The sequence below is a fragment of the Coenobita brevimanus genome, unplaced genomic scaffold (genome assembly GCF_032717465.1).
Source record: "Coenobita brevimanus isolate Jiangsu-jjx unplaced genomic scaffold, ASM3271746v2 jjx.HiC_scaffold_1233, whole genome shotgun sequence".
Lineage (NCBI taxonomy): Eukaryota > Metazoa > Arthropoda > Malacostraca > Decapoda > Coenobitidae > Coenobita > Coenobita brevimanus.
This window is the reverse complement of record NW_027642049.1, coordinates 116,839-133,886: the sequence shown is the minus strand read 5'-3', so window position 1 is coordinate 133,886 and position 17,048 is coordinate 116,839. Positions and strand designations below refer to the sequence as shown.

Below are 17,048 nucleotides of genomic sequence, written 5' to 3'. Positions count from 1 at the left end.
TTAAGAGGAGCCTGTGGAGTCACATAGAGAGAGAGGCTGACGAATGAGGTTATAAAGGAACGTTGTGGTGTTGATGTGAATGTGATAGGGAGCGTTATGAGGAACACACTGAGGTGGTTTGGCCATGTGGAGAGGATGGAGGGTGAAAGACTGACGAAGAGAGTGTATGTGAGTGAGGTGGAGGGGGGAAGAGGGAGGGGGAGGCCGAGGATGAGATGGAGGGATGGGGTGGAGAGGTATATGAGAGAAGGGGGTGTGAGTTGGGAGCAGGGCAGTGAAATGGCGGGGGACTGGGCGTCTTGGAGGCGATTTGTTTGTGGCCACCCCAAACGGGATTGAGGCGTCTGGCAATAGATAGATAGATTAATTAAACCTTACTGGTATGGGCAATGTAAGCATGACAGAGAAATATAATGGTAAGAAGATGATAGGGAGTCTCGTAAACCTTTGTGTGACCCTTCTCATTTTTGTAACATCTCAATTCATTGTGGCATCTTTTTATTTTGTGAAATCTCTTTATATTGTGACATCTCCCTCCCCAGTCTGACTGCACCTTTTCCCTCCACTCCCATTACACCTCCTCTCACCTCATCTCCTCCCCAGTTTAACCCCACCCAGTCCCTCTTCTTTCACCTCCTGCTGTCTTCCAGAAAAAAAAAAAAAAAAAAAAAAAAAAGCAATTAAGGAAGCTTTTCCTATTGTGAAGTCATGTGGACTTCAACTCATTATCTCTAGATGATGATGTTCTTGCTGCCATCAGATATTTTTATTCAGCTTAATCAAGGTTCTATAACTGAAATGATTTTTTCAGGAGCTGTTTTGACCGTCATTCATGGACTTTGTCATAGAGGAGAAGAGGAAGTGAGAAAAAAAGTGGAACAAAACTCCACCTTCTGCCTTCATTCTCTAGTAAGTGTCTGAATGTGTCTGCATTGTTATGTTTTGGCTCTAGGCCCATCTGGACATGAATTTGGTGGTCCAGTTTTTTTTTATTTTTTTTTATTAGCCAGAGAGATTGTTGGGAAGGACTGTTGCTATAAGTTGTTTTGGCAAGGGGGGACAGACGGATATGGAGGTGTTGGTGTGATGGTTGTGGAGAAATGGGTGGAATATGTTAATGAATTATGAGAGCAAGCGATAGGATATTGGTAGTGAAAATTCTGTTCGGTAGAAGGATAGCTGTGATTATATCGGCATATGCTTCACAGCCAGGATTGGATGAAGCAGAGAAAGATAGATTTTGGGATGATTTAATGCATGTAGTGGGTGGTATGCAGGATGATGAGATAGTGGTTGTGGGAGGGGACCTTAATGGTCATGTAGGTGAAGCAGCACAAGCAGTGGCGGCGCCAGGAAATTTTCATTGGGGGGCTGAGGAGGGGCTGGGGTAAAATGTGGGGGGGCTTCACAAAATGTCATCAAACTGAAGTGTTGATGGAAAATTGGTATGTACATATTCATAATATCCGAATGTACTGAGGTTCATTTTAGACACCTGTACTCTTTGAAACTGCGGTGTTAATGTATAACATTTCTTATCTCATCAAAAATTCTGCCAAATGAAAGACGTAAAACTAGCAAGGAAATTCAGATTAATGTATACGCAACATAATAACATTTATTATTTCCAGTTTATTCCATAAGATTGAAGTTTAACTCAATTAATTTAGACATCATGTGTAAGCAAGCAGTTAACATGACAGAAAAAAATTCTATGTTATGAAGTTAATACAATCTGAAGAATCAGAAGAATTTTTAAATCAAGGTGTAACGACTGTCATGTTACTTTAAAACTATGCGCCTGTTCTGGTGATTGGCAGCAAATGTGTCTATAATGGCATCAATGTTCAGCTGTTTGGCCCTCCTAGAATTAATTGATATTACAGCAAGGTTGCTGGTGCGGTTGTTGCCACTGCTGTTCCTCAAGTATGTCTTGAGGAGTTTCAGACATGAGAAGCTCCTCTCACAGGCAGCTGAGGTGACAGGGAGGGTCACTGCAATGCATACAAGTTTATACAGATCTATAAAGGCGTCCTTGTTTGACTCCAGCATGGCTGCGAGCTCAAGTGGTGTGGACACTTCCAGGCCATTGTCTCTCTTCCTAGCTATTAGTCTTGTCAATTGGTGGACCTCCACTGCAAGATCACCCTCTGCCACTCCATAACTGGCTGCCATTCCTGACAGCGCTTTTTTGTCCAGAAATGTAATGTGCTTAGGATTCAAGGCAGCAGCACCCATCAGAACATTACAGGCATCAGATGAAAATCGCCTGCTCAGCTCATTGAGCATTCTATCTATGATGGCATAGAAGGTCCTTCTCCTGGCATCTGGTATAGCTCCATCCCTCTGACCTGTACTGGATGTTATGATGAATTCATCCAGGTGTCTGGGAGCAGATCGTTGTCTACCTGGACGCTCAGTCTCAGTGCGTATCCCAACTACCTTGCACAAATCCTCAGCAGCCTCCTCTAACTCCTTCCAGGCAGCTTCAGTCCTCATTTCTGTCAGTCCAGACATGACAGACTGCATCAAGTCCTCTGCAGAGGCCAGCTGAAGGTCATGTGACTGGAGGTGGTTTGACAGTTGTTTGGTCATCAGTAACACTTTTTCCATGGCCATCAGAATTGTCACAAATTGCTGATCTAGCAGGATGCACAGGCCCTTTGCCTCAGTGGCTCTGTGTGCATTGTCTCCCTCCATGAGACGTTTCAAGGTTGTCACTATGGCAGGTAGGGTTCTTTTCACTGCCAGACAAGCAGTATGTTGGGAGGTCCATCTTGTGTCAGACAGTTGCTTCAACTCTATATGCTGCCTTGTGGGATTTAATTCTTTTTGCACCTTTATAAATTCTTCATGTACTACTGACGTAGAGAAGAACTTGTACAAGCTCTGTATAGCCACAAAAAACTCTGCTGCAGCCTGGATATTGTGTACACAATCAACGAGCACAAGGTTGAGCCTGTGAGCATAACAGTGGACATACACAGCCTGTGGTACCTTTCTCCTAAACCTCTCCTGTATACCACTGATGTGCCCTGACATGACTGCAGCTCCATCGTAGCACTGGCCAATGCAGGCGTTGTGGTCAGTACCACATTTGGCCAGGGTCTCCAAGATCTTGTTGAGCAATGAGTCTGCATCCAGACCCTCGGCTGCTGTGAAGTCAAGGAACACCTCATGAAGGCTCTGTTTGTGGAGATACGTCACCACAATGGACAGCTGTTCTTGTTTGCTGACATCCTTGGTCTCATCCACCATTAGGGCAAAATGCTCTGCTCTTAGGACCTCGTTGCTGATGTCCTCTCTGATTATTGAAGCTATGATGGCGAGCAGTTCATTTTGGATATCGTGGTGCGTATATTTAGCATTGCCAGGACCACCACTCAGTTTCTTTTTGACAATGTCATCATACCTGGAAATCAGGTCCAGCAGTTCCAGGAAGTTACCTTTGTTGCCAGAATCAGTGTCTTCCTTGTGACCTCTTTGGGCAACATTTTGGCAGGCTGTGTAGAGCAGTACGTCTATTACTGCTCTAATGTAATGTCTGTTTTCCTTTACAGTTTTTTCATGGTTGGTAGTAAAAGCATGTAGAATCCTAGAACCTGTTGCTTTCTGCATCTTTAACTCTGTCCAAGCTCGCATAGAAAACTTGTGTCCTGCTGAATTAACATGAGACTTCAGAGATGAGGTTGCCTTCTTCCAGTTCCGAAAGCCGTCATGGGTGAAGGACTTCTCACATTTGCTTAAGTGTACATGACCGAAATGACGACATGCAAAGCAGAATGCAGCATCTAGGGTCGTGGAGTACTCCAGCCACGAATGATGATCACGCCAGTTCTTGTTGAATGACCTTGACTGGCCACTGTATTCTGTGGCTGGGTATCTCTTCAAGTCTGGTCAGGTGGGACCACTATCTGGAAGCTGGCTCAGGTCCTTGGGTCCAGGTAGTAGTTTCTCACCATAGGTGTGAGAAGTGCCCTCTTGTGGCTGGGGTTCTGCACTAGCCTCACCTAGTAAGGCTGCAGACTCACAATCACGATCACCACTGTCCAGGTCCTCATTAACAGCAGGTGTGTCTGTAGGAGGATCATCATCTCACGGCCTCTTCTTGGGAATCTTGGGTAACAGGTAGCGTTCCATGATCAACCCGGCCTATGTGATCAAATATGATAAACCACCATCAGTTACTTTCATAAACAGGGAAAACAGCATAAACAAGCACACAGATCACAGAAGCATAAAACTGCATATTAGCATTACAACAGACCAGATATTTTCACACTATTTTATTCTTCCTTCCACAGCTTCTTATAATCTTATAGTAGCCTATATGCATTTGTAAGTAGAAAAAAATCAACTTACACCATACCTGTAAATCAGTGCAAGACGAAAACCACAACTAATAAGCTCAGCTGCTCAGTAATCCAGTGTCTACTGCACTAAGCAATTAACAGCCAACAGACTCGGAGATCTACACACAACCGCGTCGCGTGGTAGACTGGTCTGGTAGCTGACAGGAATCGAACAGGAATGGCTCATCGTGCACTCGATTCGTGAATGCTGGGCTAGGCTAGGAGCCTAGGACCATGTAGGCCCTATAGCAGTGTGAATCCTTTACTTCATTTTAATCAAATATATTCAAATTTATTAACTTCCTGCCTCGAATTATGACATAATCGACATTCAATTATATTTCTGAAGACGAGATAATAATCGTACAGTTGTAATACACTAAAAGAATGGCTAATGTAGTTTAATAAAATAATGCTGTATTTTACTTTCACTTATCATTTTCATTATAGGATATGTAAACTAACCATCTGAATTACAAGAATTTCACAGAATATATTATAACATAAGTTACCCTTAGTATTAGAACTAGGCTGGAAGTTTTCCTTAGAAGTTGAGTCAACTGATAAATTTTCCGTAATTTCCGTGAAATTACTATAATTCAGAATCTGCTAAATGCTAACAGCTAAAAATAATAATCACGATTTAATCTATTGTCTTGAATCTTTTCCTAAACTTATAACACTTCGTTTCGTCAACTTTTGTGTATTATTTGTAAATAGTAATACAAAATTGAAAGTTCAAATAAGGGACGTCCTGCCTAAATTCGCCTTTGGAATCTGGCAATATTGCTGATGGGGGGGCTTGGCTCATTATTGCAAGCCCCCCCTTGGCGCCGCCACTGAGCACAAGGTTATGAAGGAGTGCAAGAGGGATGTGCATATGGTATAAGGAATGCAGAAGGGGAAAGGATGCTCGAGTTTGGGGAGGCAACGGACATGATTGTGTGCGACACGTATTTTAGGAAAAGAGACAGTAGGTTAATTACGTATGAGTCTGGGGGAAATAGCAGTCAGATAGATTATTTTCTGGTTAGGAGGGCCGATAGGAGGTTAGTGAGGGATGTTAAAGTTATAGGAAGTGAGGAGTGTGTGCAGCAGCACAAACTACTGATTTGTGATATGGTGCTTAAGGAACGATTGATGAAAAAGGGGACTTATGTACCTAGGAGGAAAATATGGAAGCTGAAAAACCAAGTAGTAAGGGATGCCTTCTATAGCAAGTTGAGGAGAGTGGTGGCTGAACAGGGAGCTATAGACAGAGGCGTTAATGAACAGTACAGAGCCCTCAAGAACAATCTCTTGAGAGTTACTGATGTAACATGCGGTTGGGCAAGAGGACCACCAAGACATAAAGTAACTTGGTGGTGGGACGAGGGTGTAGAAGCTTCAGTTAAGGAGAAAAGAAGGCTTTTCCGGGAATGGAAGAAGGTTGGTAGCAAAGAGGAATTTTTGGCTGCCAAGCATAGGGCTAGAAGAGAGGTATACCGGGTACAGGGCAAAGTCTGAGTCACAGAGACTTTTAATTGATAACCTAAATCTTGGGGAAAGGAAAAATATGATATTTAGGGTGGCAGGTCAGGTGAAGAGGGATAATCGGGATATTATAGGTGAGCAGTGTGTGAAGAATGATGAAGTAAGGGTACTGCTGAACAGTGAGGATATTAAAGATGCATGGAGAGAGCATTATAACCGGTTGTTGAATGAAGGAGTTTGACTGGGACAGAGAGGGTTTGGAGCCAGCAGATCCAGTGTCTGGCCCTTGCCCTTTGATTGATGCTGCTACTGTGAGTGAGGCAATAGGCAGGATGAAGGTGGGGAAGGCAGCAGGTGTGTCAGGGTTGACTGCCGAAATGTTGAAGGCCTCAGGCGATACAGGGGTGAGTTTAGTCACTGACCTGATAAATAGGATTATTTATGAGTGTGTTGTCCCAGATGATTGGCTAAAGAGTGTAATTGTAAATGTGTATAAAGGGAAGGGTGATGCCCTGGAATGAGGAAATTACAGAGGTATAAAGCTTTTAGATCAGATAATGAAGGTAATGGTGAGAGTTTTAGAAGGTATGATTAGAGAGAGTGAATATTGATTGGGTTTATGCCAGGTAGGGGGACCACTGATGCCATATTCATTGTTTGACAGCTTCAGGAAAAATGTATTGGTAAGAGAAGGGATCTTTATTTTGTTTTTGTTGATTTGGAAAAGGCCTTTGACAGAGTCCCTACAGAGGTGGTGAAGTGGGCAATGAGAAAGCTTGGCTTGGAGGAGTGGCTGGTTAGGGTGGTTATGGCCATGTATGTGGGTGCTCACACCCAGGTGAGAGTGAATGGAGATTTGAGTGATGAGTTTTCTGTGAATGTTGGTGTGCATCAGGGGTCAGTCTTGAGTCCCATGTTGTTTATCATGGTACTTGAAGCCATTTCACGTGACTTTAGAAACGGACTCCCGTGGGAGTTGTTGTATGCTGATGATTTGGTTTTGATTGCAGAGAATGAAAGGGAGGCGGAGGAAAGGTTTAGGAAGTGGAGAGATGGTATGGGGCAAAAGGGTTTAAGGGTAAATGCAGATAAAACAAAAGTGATGATATCTAGGGTTGGTGGCGGTTCTGTCAAAGACGAGGGAGAGTGGCCATGTGCAGTTTGCCACAAGGGCGTGGGAAGCAATTCCATCTTGTGCAGTGTGTGTGATAAATGGGTGCATAAGAGATGTAGTGGTATCAGAGGTAGACTACGAGATAATGCTGATTTTATGTGTACGGCGTGCCGGGGTGAGCAGGTGGAGATTGTCAGACGTGAAAGGATTGAACTTGCTGGTGAATCTCTTGAGTGTGTGGAAGAGTTTTGTTATTTGGGAGACATGTTGTGTGCTGGAGGTAGCTCTGTGGCTAGGGTGAGAAGTGGTTGGAAGAAGTTCAGGGAGCTCTTGCCTCTCCTGACATTGAGAGGGCTCTCCCTACATGCTAAGGGGTCTTTGTATGCAGCATGTGTTAGGAGTGTAATGCTGTATGGCAGTGAAGGAGGAAGATATTCGCAGGCTCAGACGTACAGAAATGACAATGATTAGGTGGATGTGCAATGCGTCCCTGCCTCCAAGGCCTGGAGGGGCTTGGTTTACAATGGAAGAGTTGAGAGGTAGGATGGGACTGAAGTGTATTGGTGTTGTGATGAGGAGAGGTAGACTGAGATGGTTTGGACATGTGAAGAGGATGGGGGATGATAATTGGGTGAGGAAGGTGAGAAGTGTTAATATTGGGGGTGGGGTTATGAGGGGTAGACCGAGAAAGACATGGGACGAGGTCATTAAGTGTGACCTTAGGGTTAAGGGACTGAACAGGGAGGCTGCAATGGATCGTACAGCGTGGAGAGCCGCCATTAGGTGACCAAGGCCGACACATGCAAGCATGTTGGAGCCTTTAAAAACGAAAACGTGTGTATGTGTGTGAACCTGGTGGACTGAAGATTGAAATTGCTTATGTATTTTACCATCACTTTGTTGGATAGGGAGGGGATTAGGGGTGTTTGTAGACCCAGGAGGGGAGCTGTCCAACTATACATGTTCCACACCATATGAAGGCATCCCTCTGCAGCATTATTCCTTGTAAAAAGAGCAGTTATATTCAGCTTACAGGAATTTTTTTTTTTCCCCTATCAGCATGATAGACTTAATTTATGCACGATAGTGCCAGGTGATCGGACTGATTACCCAAAGGTGATTTTAATCGTGTTACCATCACATGTTTCTGTTCACTTTATCTCGCTCAGTTTATTCCTGCCAGTGTCTTTTTAATTTTATTCTTAACATCTTCTAACCATTTTATTCTCAGCTTAGAATAGGCATTTCAAACTGGAGGGGCGATTATAAGTCCCGACTCTCAACATACGAGGCCTTGCTTGGATTGAATAAAATCACATGATACTAACTAAAGATAGTTATCACCTGAGGGTCAGTGAATTAATCAAGGGTCTTGGATGAAAAGTGTTAATTTATAATATATTCTTCAGGTTCTGACATTGAATCTGCCTTATGGAAGCTGCATGGTCATGGAATCTCCGTTGTTGAAAATACCAGTTTTGACGGTCATCCACTTCTCAGTCAACTGCTTCCACTATCAAGTAAGTAGCCACCTGATGATTTTGTGTGCGTGTGTATTAACCTGCCTAATTTACCTAACTGTATTATACAGGATTTGCTCTAAGCTTGTCATGTCTAAGGTTAGATACCCTCTGAATAGACCTCGTATATGCATGCACATTTACATACACATACACATGCAGGCATATGCATGTACACATGCACATACAGGTCCATATACGTGCACATTTGCATACACGTACACATACAGCCAAATTTACGTACCATACTTATACACATATAGGCACATTTACCTATACGTACAGATACAGGCACATTTATGTGCACATACATATAGTCATGTTTTGATATGCATAGTTACATTGAAATTCACATACACAGAGCCACATTTATACATATGTATTCATATACAACCATATTTACATGCACATATAGGTACATTTAGATAAATACATAAACAGATAGAGAGATATTGAACACATACATTACCACACAGTGTAGAGTTGTGAGATGAAAAAAAAAAAAAAAAAAAAAAAAAAGAGAGAGAGAGAGAGAGAGAGAAAAGAAACGGTGGGATGAAGTCATACATTGTGACCCCAGGGATAAGGGACTGAACAGAGGCTGTTAGAAATCAAGCAGGATGGAGAACCATAAAGTGACAAAGGCCAACACATTAAGCATGTTGGAGCCTGTATAAACAAATTGAAACAACGCTGCTCTGTGGTGGAACTCTGAAGGTGCCATGAAAAAAAAAAAAATAATAAGTTGTCTATCCTCCATTTCCTCTCTTTATTTTTTTCTTCTGTTTGTTTAGCCAGGGAAGAAGGAAGCAGAGGCTGAAAGCCTATAAAATTGTTCCCTTCAGGAAAAAATAAGAAGTGATTAATTCAAAATCTGTTCATTTAGATTTTAGAGATACCAAGACACAGTGTGCTGAAAAGACTGGCAGGAAATACAGGAAAAGGAAGAGAGTTCCAGAGTTGACCTGTTGCATTCATGAAGGACTGGAAGTATCTGTTAATTCTTTCATTAGAGTTGGACAGAAAAGACTCATTAAATTTAATGGTGCCATGACTCATTCTTAGATATTTAGTGGAAAAGTTTCTAGAGAAAGGAAAGAAGTTGTATGCGGCTTTCATGGATTTGGAGAAAGCATATGACAGGGTGGATAGACAAGGATTGTGGAAAGTATTAAGAATATATGGAGTAGATTGGAAGTTGTTGAATGCTGTGAAGCGTATGTATGATGGTGCTAAGGCTGCAGTGTGTGTGGATGGTGAACTAAGTGAATTTATCTCTTTGAAGGATGGGTTGAAACAGGGATGTGTCATGTCTCCATGGTTGTTCAATCTGTACATGGATGGGGAAATAAAAGAGGTACAAGGTAAGGTAGTGGATGTTGGAGTGCCCCTGGTGAGAGGGGATAGAGTTTGGAAACTCCCTGTACTGTTGGTTGCAGATGATACTGTGTTGTTGAGTGAAGACGAAGGGGAGCTGCAAGGCTTGGTGGATGAGTTTGGGAGAGTGTGTAAGAAACGGAATCTAAAGGTGAATGTAGGGAAGAGTAAAGTGATAGTCTTTGAGAGAGGTGAAGTCAGTGAATGTACAGCGAGGTTGGATGGTGAGGAATTGGAAAATGTGAGTACGTTTAGGTACTTGGGTAGTGTGATGAGTAAGGATGGAGGTTTGGAGGATGAAGTGCTTGAAAAGGTACAGCAGGGAAGAAAGGTTGCTGGTTCCTTGAAAGCAGTGATAAGAAACAGGGAAGTGAGCATGGAAGTGAAAAAGTTACTACATGACAGTATTGTGATACCAACGCCAACGTATGGAAGTGAAGCTTGGACGTTGTTGGAAGGACACAAGTCAAGAGTGAGAGCAGTGGAAATGAGTTATTTAAGAGGACCCTGTGGAGTCACAAGGAGAGACAGGCTGACGAATGAGGATATAAAGGAGCGTTGTAGTGTGGATGTGGATGTGATAGGAAGCGTTATGAGGAACACATTGAGGTGGTTTGGCCATGTGGAGAGGATGGAGGGTGAAAGACTGATGAAGAGAGTGTATGTGAGTGAGGTGGAGGGAGGAAGAGGGAGGGGGAGGCTGAGGATGAGATGGAGGGATGGGGTGGAGAGGTATATAAGAGAGGGGGGTGAGAGTTGGGAGCAGGGCAGTGAAGTGGCGGGGGACAAGGCGAGGTGGAGGCTATTTGTTTGTGGCCACCCCAAATGGGATTGAGGCGTCTGGCAATAGATAGATAGGTAGATGACTCAGTTCCCCAGTTCTCTCAGATGAAACCAAGCTAGTAATACAGTATCTGCACACAGGGAAAGTGTATAGAGGATACCATAATGAAAACTGCCATTTCTCATGCTACTGTATCAACATAAAACTACAAAGATCAGATTGACACAAGTATCATACCTTCTAACACATTAGGACTATCTACATACATTACACCTTGATAGATTGTACTAACACAGTACTATCCCTCCGAATATGTTATCTGTATTAAAAAAATATATATATATATATATATATCTATAGCCCGACGCCCTAATCCCGCAAAGGGTGGCCGCAGACAAAACGCCTCCAAGTCGCTCTGTCACCCACCATTTGATTACCTTCCCCCCAACTCACCCCCCCTCCCTCATATATCTCTCAACTCCATCCCTCCACCTCATCCTCGGTCTACTCCTACCTCTGCCTCCCTCCACCTCACCTACATACACGTTCATTCTCCATTCTCTCCACATGTCCAAACCACCTCAGTGTATTTCTCCTAATCTTCTCAACCACATCCACATGTACTCCACAACGTTCCTTCACTTCTTCATTCGTCAACCTGTCCCTCCACGTCACTCCACATGCCCCTCTCAAGTAACTCATTTCCACTGCTCTCACTCTTGACTTGTTCCCCTCTTGCAAGGTCCACGCCTCACTTCCATACATCAGGGTAGGGATCACAATACTATCATGCAGTGACTTCTTAACTTCTATACTCACCTCTCTATTTCTCATCACTGCTTTCAGTGAACCAACAACCTTCCTTCCTTGCTGTACCCTGTCACACACTTCATCCCCCAAAGTTCCAGCCTTACTCATCACACTACCCAAGTACTTGAATGCACTCACATTCTCCATATCCTCACCATCCAACCTCACTGTACATTCTGTGACTTCATTCCTCTCAAAAACCATAATTTTACTTTTGTTTACATTAACTTTCAGCTTCCTCCTCCTACACACTGTCCCAAATTCATTCACCAAACCTTGCAACTCCCATTCATCTTCACTCAACAATACTGTATCATCAGCAAACAGCAACACCGGAATCTTCCAACTCTCACCCTCATTCATTAGAGCCACCCCCACATCCACTGCCCTACCTTGCACCTCCTTTACAACCCCATCCATGTATATATTAAACAGCCATAGAGACATCACACAACCCTGTTTCAGTCCTACATTGAGATCAAAGAACTCACTCAGCTCACCATCCACTCTCACCATAGCCCTAGCTCCTTCGTACATACTCTTCACAGCACTCAACAGTTTCCCCTCCACTCCATATATTCTTAATACCTTCCACATACCCTGCCTATCTATTCTGTCATAAGCTTTCTCCAAGTCCATGAAGGCAGCATACACTTTCTTTCCCTTCTCTAGATACTTCTCCACTAAACATCTTAGAACAAATATCTGATCTACACACCCTTTTTCCTTCCTAAATCCCCCTTTTTCTTCTCCAACTAGCTCCTCTGTCATATGCCTAACCCTGTCAATGAGTATTCTACCATATATTTTACCAGTCACACTAAGAAGGCAAATTTCCCTATGGTTACCACATACTTCTCTCTCCCCTTTTCCTTTGTATAAAGGAACAATTATACCTGATTTCCAGTCCTCTGGAACCCTTCCCTCTTCCCAAGCCAATCTACACAACTTCCATATCCACTCCACAACAATCTCATCCCCACACCTCAGCATTTCACCACACACTCCATCAATTCCTGGGGCCTTTCCCAATTTGATCTTCATCGCTTCCACTTCTTCCGCCCTCCTGATATCTTCCTCCCTCTTCTCATCTCTTCTTCTCCCAGCCATTCTCCAACCACTTATACTCACACTGCTCTCACTTTCTACATTCAACAATTCCTCAAAGTACTCCTTCCATCTCCTCAATTTCTCTCTCTTCTCCACCAACAATCCATTATTCCTATCTTTCACTCCCCTGCTGTTTCCCCTTTCACACTGCCTTACTTTCTTTACCTCCTTTCAAAACAATTTCTTACTCTCCCTCCATTTCACACTCAGATTCCTCCCAAACTCTTCATCCACTTTCTTCTTACTCTCCTTCACCAGTCTTAACACAAATGCCATCTCTCGTAATACATTAGCTACATAAAAGAAAACCAGTTAGATGATATTAACATGATACGATACCATCTCTTTCAGCTCACATTGCATACTGTTCATTTCTGCATCACTGTCTATCCACCTAAAGCCAGACGCCATGATCCCGTAAGGGGTGGCTATTTGAGTTAGTTGTTTACGGGGAGGTGCACTAACTCTCCGCCAAACCACTTGTGGACACGTAGGTAACACGTGTGGGTTGGTTATATGGTTACCACCCAGCTTTGTAAGTGGTTTCCTGGCTTACAGGCAGCCATTAGGCTTGTCATGCAATGTAAAGCCTTCTGTTAAGGAAAGAGGAGGAATAAAAAATGACAGGAAAAATGAGGGAAATGGGAAGGTGAGGCAGGCAGACACAGAGAAAGAATGATAAAGGTGAAGGAGTAAGTAGGCAGCACTACATCAAGTGAGTGGATGATGGTCACCACCACCTACCACAAGATAATAAAGTACATCAATTAAATCCTTCTCATAGTTTTCACAAACTCTCCCAGACCACTTGCCAGCTCAGCCAGGCAGACAGGTTGATGAACAACACCAACACCAACTCTCTCCCTGCTTGTATATCAACAGGTCATCTCGCTCCTCAATGCACCTTACAAGATGTTCGTCTCTCGTATCGAACTCTGCGAAGTGTACAAGATGGAGATCATTGGAGACGCCTATATGGTTGCATCAGGACTGCACGATGAAAAGGTGAGTAGGTTAGGGTAGAGTAGGGCAGGAGAAAGGCAGGGAAAGCAAAGATGTTTGGGATAGAACAAGCAGTGAAAATATGTATCAAGATATATTCTGGCAGCATTGGCAAAGAATTATTTAGCACCAGATCATTTTTCACAGTATGCTCAAGTTGTGTATAAATTGCCAAAGGGTACCAAAATATTTGTAGCTTTTAAAAAGTGGAGTTATACCAAAGTATCCTTTTTTTGTTTTTTTATGGGGTAGAGTCTAGCACAGATTTTTTTGTCTATGTATGGCAGGTGTGTGGTGTATCACTGTGGTGCTCGGGTAACTCACTCTCTCCCTCACTAGACACACCCATAGGCTCCACCAACCTGGACCACTCATATACACTTCACCTGTCTACAAAATCATGAGCCACATGGGCCTAGGTAACGTCATGTTGATTGTACACATAAGGCCGCTGACACACTTGCCTGAAGTATGTAATTGACATGGTGAAACAACAGCACTCAGGGAGTGCATACTTCTGCCCAGGTAGCACCACCACCCTTTTTGACCTTGACCTTTGATCTGTTTGTTTCCAAAATTTAATCATTTGTTCCTTTGCTGGTCCTCAGTCAGTAATCATTATTTGGTGCAGTTCCATTCACATTTTTCTATAATGTTGCTAACAGTTAGACAGACAGACAGACACAGACAAAGAGAGCCAAAAATATAACCTCTTTGGCAGAGGTAATGAAGCACAGGGTTAGTGTGTGTGTCTGCACCGCACGAGTTCAGAATATTTTACCATACGAATTGGTCTCATCTTAAACGTCAGGACCAACTGCCTAGCCCCGGGCTTCTACGCTCCTCATGGGGCAACATAGGATTGGATGATGGATGGATGGATGGACAAATTGGTCACTCAGAATTGTTCACATCATGCCTGGGATGTGTACTCAGAAGAACTTGGCTTGTGTTGGTCAGTGTTAATGTTATTTTGTTGGTCGTCTCCCTCTCTCTCTCACCTCCCTCACAGCTGACAGTATCAGAATATGGAAGTATGATAATCTTCACTGGAATATTCAACATTTGAAGCTTACTTCAGTGAAAAATTAGCCTGTAGACCTCTGGAGGTTCCCAGTGGTGAGTAAAAGTTTTGACATGGGCCAAAGTAAGATACATAAGATGTCCCTCAAGATTCAAGAGTAAATTCAAGATAGTTTCATAACTCAGACCTTGAAAGGTTCCCCACTGACAACTAATATTGCCAAGCAATTGCCAGACAGTGCTGGTGCATCCCCTAAGCTCATTTGGACATGAACCCAATGGACTGGAGGCTGAAACTAACCTCTTTTGGAGGACAGGGAGTGAGTTGTGGCTAACATTACACAAACATTAAGTGCTCAAATAGCTAAGTTATATCAGAGGTGTAAACAGTGTTCATACCAGAGTTAATTATTTTGTTCATTTTCCACATATCTGGTCCTGTCTGTGCCTCCTGCGTATTCATCTGTGTACACAGATCATTAAGAATAGTAAATTTTTAATGTTATTGAACTTGAATGTATCACTGAGCTATATTGCTGTATTTTTGACATAGCATACTTCAAGTATTTAGTACTGTGCTTGATGAACATCAGCACCACCCTCATTAACACCACCACTGCCAAACATCATCACATCCTAAGCTTATATCAGGACATCACTTCAGCTGTCAGCATAGATTTGGAATGGGTGGAATCACATGTCACATATGACATGTTTCCTGCTTGTAGTCCATTTTTCAGGGGATAGGGAGGGAGGTGAGGGGTAGAACAGCTGCCTTGTTATATCAGTGCCACCACAAGAAGGCTTCTCCCTCTGGCAAGGTTATGTGGAGCCTGATAAGGTGCCACTGCTAACTGTGTGGGGCGACAGATGCAACATCCATCCAGTAAAGGGATGGCCCTGCAGGGACGATTGCTGGTCTGCAGGTGATGGGTCCATTTGACATTTCAAATTATGGTTACTTGACAATAAAAACTGTATATAGTTTTAATAACACAATTTCTGTTTGTAGTATAATGTGAATGATAATTAAGGAAAATTCACTGTGAAGTCTGTGGCACCTTGAGTACAGATGAGTGGTTGAGGGTTTGTAGGTAGCTACTGTAGGTTGTATGTGCCAGACTTGCTGTAACCCTAGGCTCATCAGGGCATGAATGCAGTGAGTGCCATAAAGCGGTCATCTGTCTGGTTGCTCCTAGAAATTTTTTGTTAAGGCGTAAACCGACCACTGGTGAAGAGAAAGGATGAAGGGAGTCATTGAGAGGTGAGTTGTTGAAATTTAAGTAGTGGAGGGAGGGCAGCATGATGGCAGGGGACAGGATGACATGGTGATTTGTTCATAACAAACCCATCATTGATAAAGGTCGATCTATCTATCTATTGCCAAACACCTTAAACCTGTAAGGGGTGACCACAAACAAATCGCCTTCATGTTGCCTTGTCCCCTGCCATCTTGCCCTGCTCCCAGCTCACACCCCCTCTCTCATAGACCACTCCATCCCTCCATTAAGGTTCATTCATTCATTCATTCATTGCCAGACGCCATGTATCCCAGACAGGGTGGCCAAGGGCTGAGAGTTAATTGTTTTACAGGGAGGGGCACTAATCCTCCACCAACCCCACTTGACGTAGGGATGCCAACAGCATCTGGTGTTCCCAGGCGGTCACCCATCCAAGTACTAACCAGACCCAGCATTGCTTAACTTCGCTGATCGAACGGGAAGCGGTGTACTCAACGTGGTATGGCCGTTGGCGCCTGATATAAATAGACAGGCACATTATAAAGACAAAGATAGATTAATAGGCAGACAGATGGGCTGACTGATAGACTGCACAGAGGTAAATTCATATAGTCAATAGCTCAGTAGGGTTAAAATAAAAAAAAAGTATTACATAAGTCAGATAGTTAATAGTCATCTTAACCCTCTCATGATCTGTCATATTGGCCTGTGTTAATAGTTATGTTCCTATGGCCTAATGGGAACTGAATTATTTTGGCATTAGCTGCATTAAAGTATAACCAGTTTAGCTAGGCGTTAAATTGCCATCTTGAATACTATAGCAAAAACTTAATCTGCAGAATTTGGTGCTAGTCACAAAGAACTGTGGGAGGAGTGTAGAGCCTGAGTATTGTATTATTCAAGTTTTCCCAAAATTCAAAGGTTTCCCGCCTGCCCATAACTCCTCTGACAAATGCAAATCCTTCGACTCATACAGACACTTGAAGATTTCGGCCGTTAATGAACGTATTTACAGCCGTAGAAAAGATCATTGCATTAGAAAATATATATATAACTTCTTGCCAAAGTTTTAATTAAACTTACAGGTACAAGAAATGCTTGTATGTAATATGCAATGTTGCACCATTATTGGAACCAGGTGGTTGTTGACGATGGAGGTAGGCTTCATTACAGTAGGTGCGGTGTAATTACCATGTATCGCTAATAATCTGTGTCACAAACATAGCGATGATTGACTCCCTA

At 43.1% G+C, this 17,048-nt stretch overlaps 1 protein-coding gene and 1 non-coding gene across 2 annotated transcripts; both read right to left on the bottom strand.

Annotated features, from left to right (window-relative positions):
* Positions 1-1,782: 1,782 nt before the first annotated feature.
* LOC145389546 (zinc finger MYM-type protein 1-like) lies at positions 1,783-12,951 on the bottom strand. The gene is made up of 3 exons (XM_080264814.1): positions 12,897-12,951; positions 3,960-4,076; positions 1,783-3,893 (listed from the first exon to the last, which is right to left on the bottom strand). Exons 1-3 carry the CDS (start codon positions 12,949-12,951, stop codon positions 1,783-1,785), a joined length of 2,283 nt encoding a protein of 760 aa, XP_080120940.1.
* A 3,249-nt stretch (positions 12,952-16,200) lies between these two features.
* LOC145389548 (5S ribosomal RNA) lies at positions 16,201-16,319 on the bottom strand. The gene has a single exon (XR_013895484.1). It is a non-coding gene; the product is annotated as a 5S ribosomal RNA (ribosomal RNA).
* Between the last annotated feature and the right edge of the window lie 729 nt (positions 16,320-17,048).

What these genes read in the sequence shown, in the direction of transcription:
- LOC145389546 (XM_080264814.1), bottom strand. Translation starts at nt 12,951, where the DNA reads ATGGCGTCTGGCTTTAGGTGGATAGACAGTGATGCAGAAATGAACAGT. An exon ending in AGAAATGAACAGTATGCAAT is followed by an intron (nt 4,077 to 12,896) that starts GTGAGCTGAAAG and finishes ATCCTCCTACAG; the next exon opens with ACACACCTGCTGTTAATGAG. An exon ending in GGGCACTTCTCACACCTATG is followed by an intron (nt 3,894 to 3,959) that starts GTGAGAAACTAC and finishes CCACCTGACCAG; the next exon opens with ACTTGAAGAGATACCCAGCC.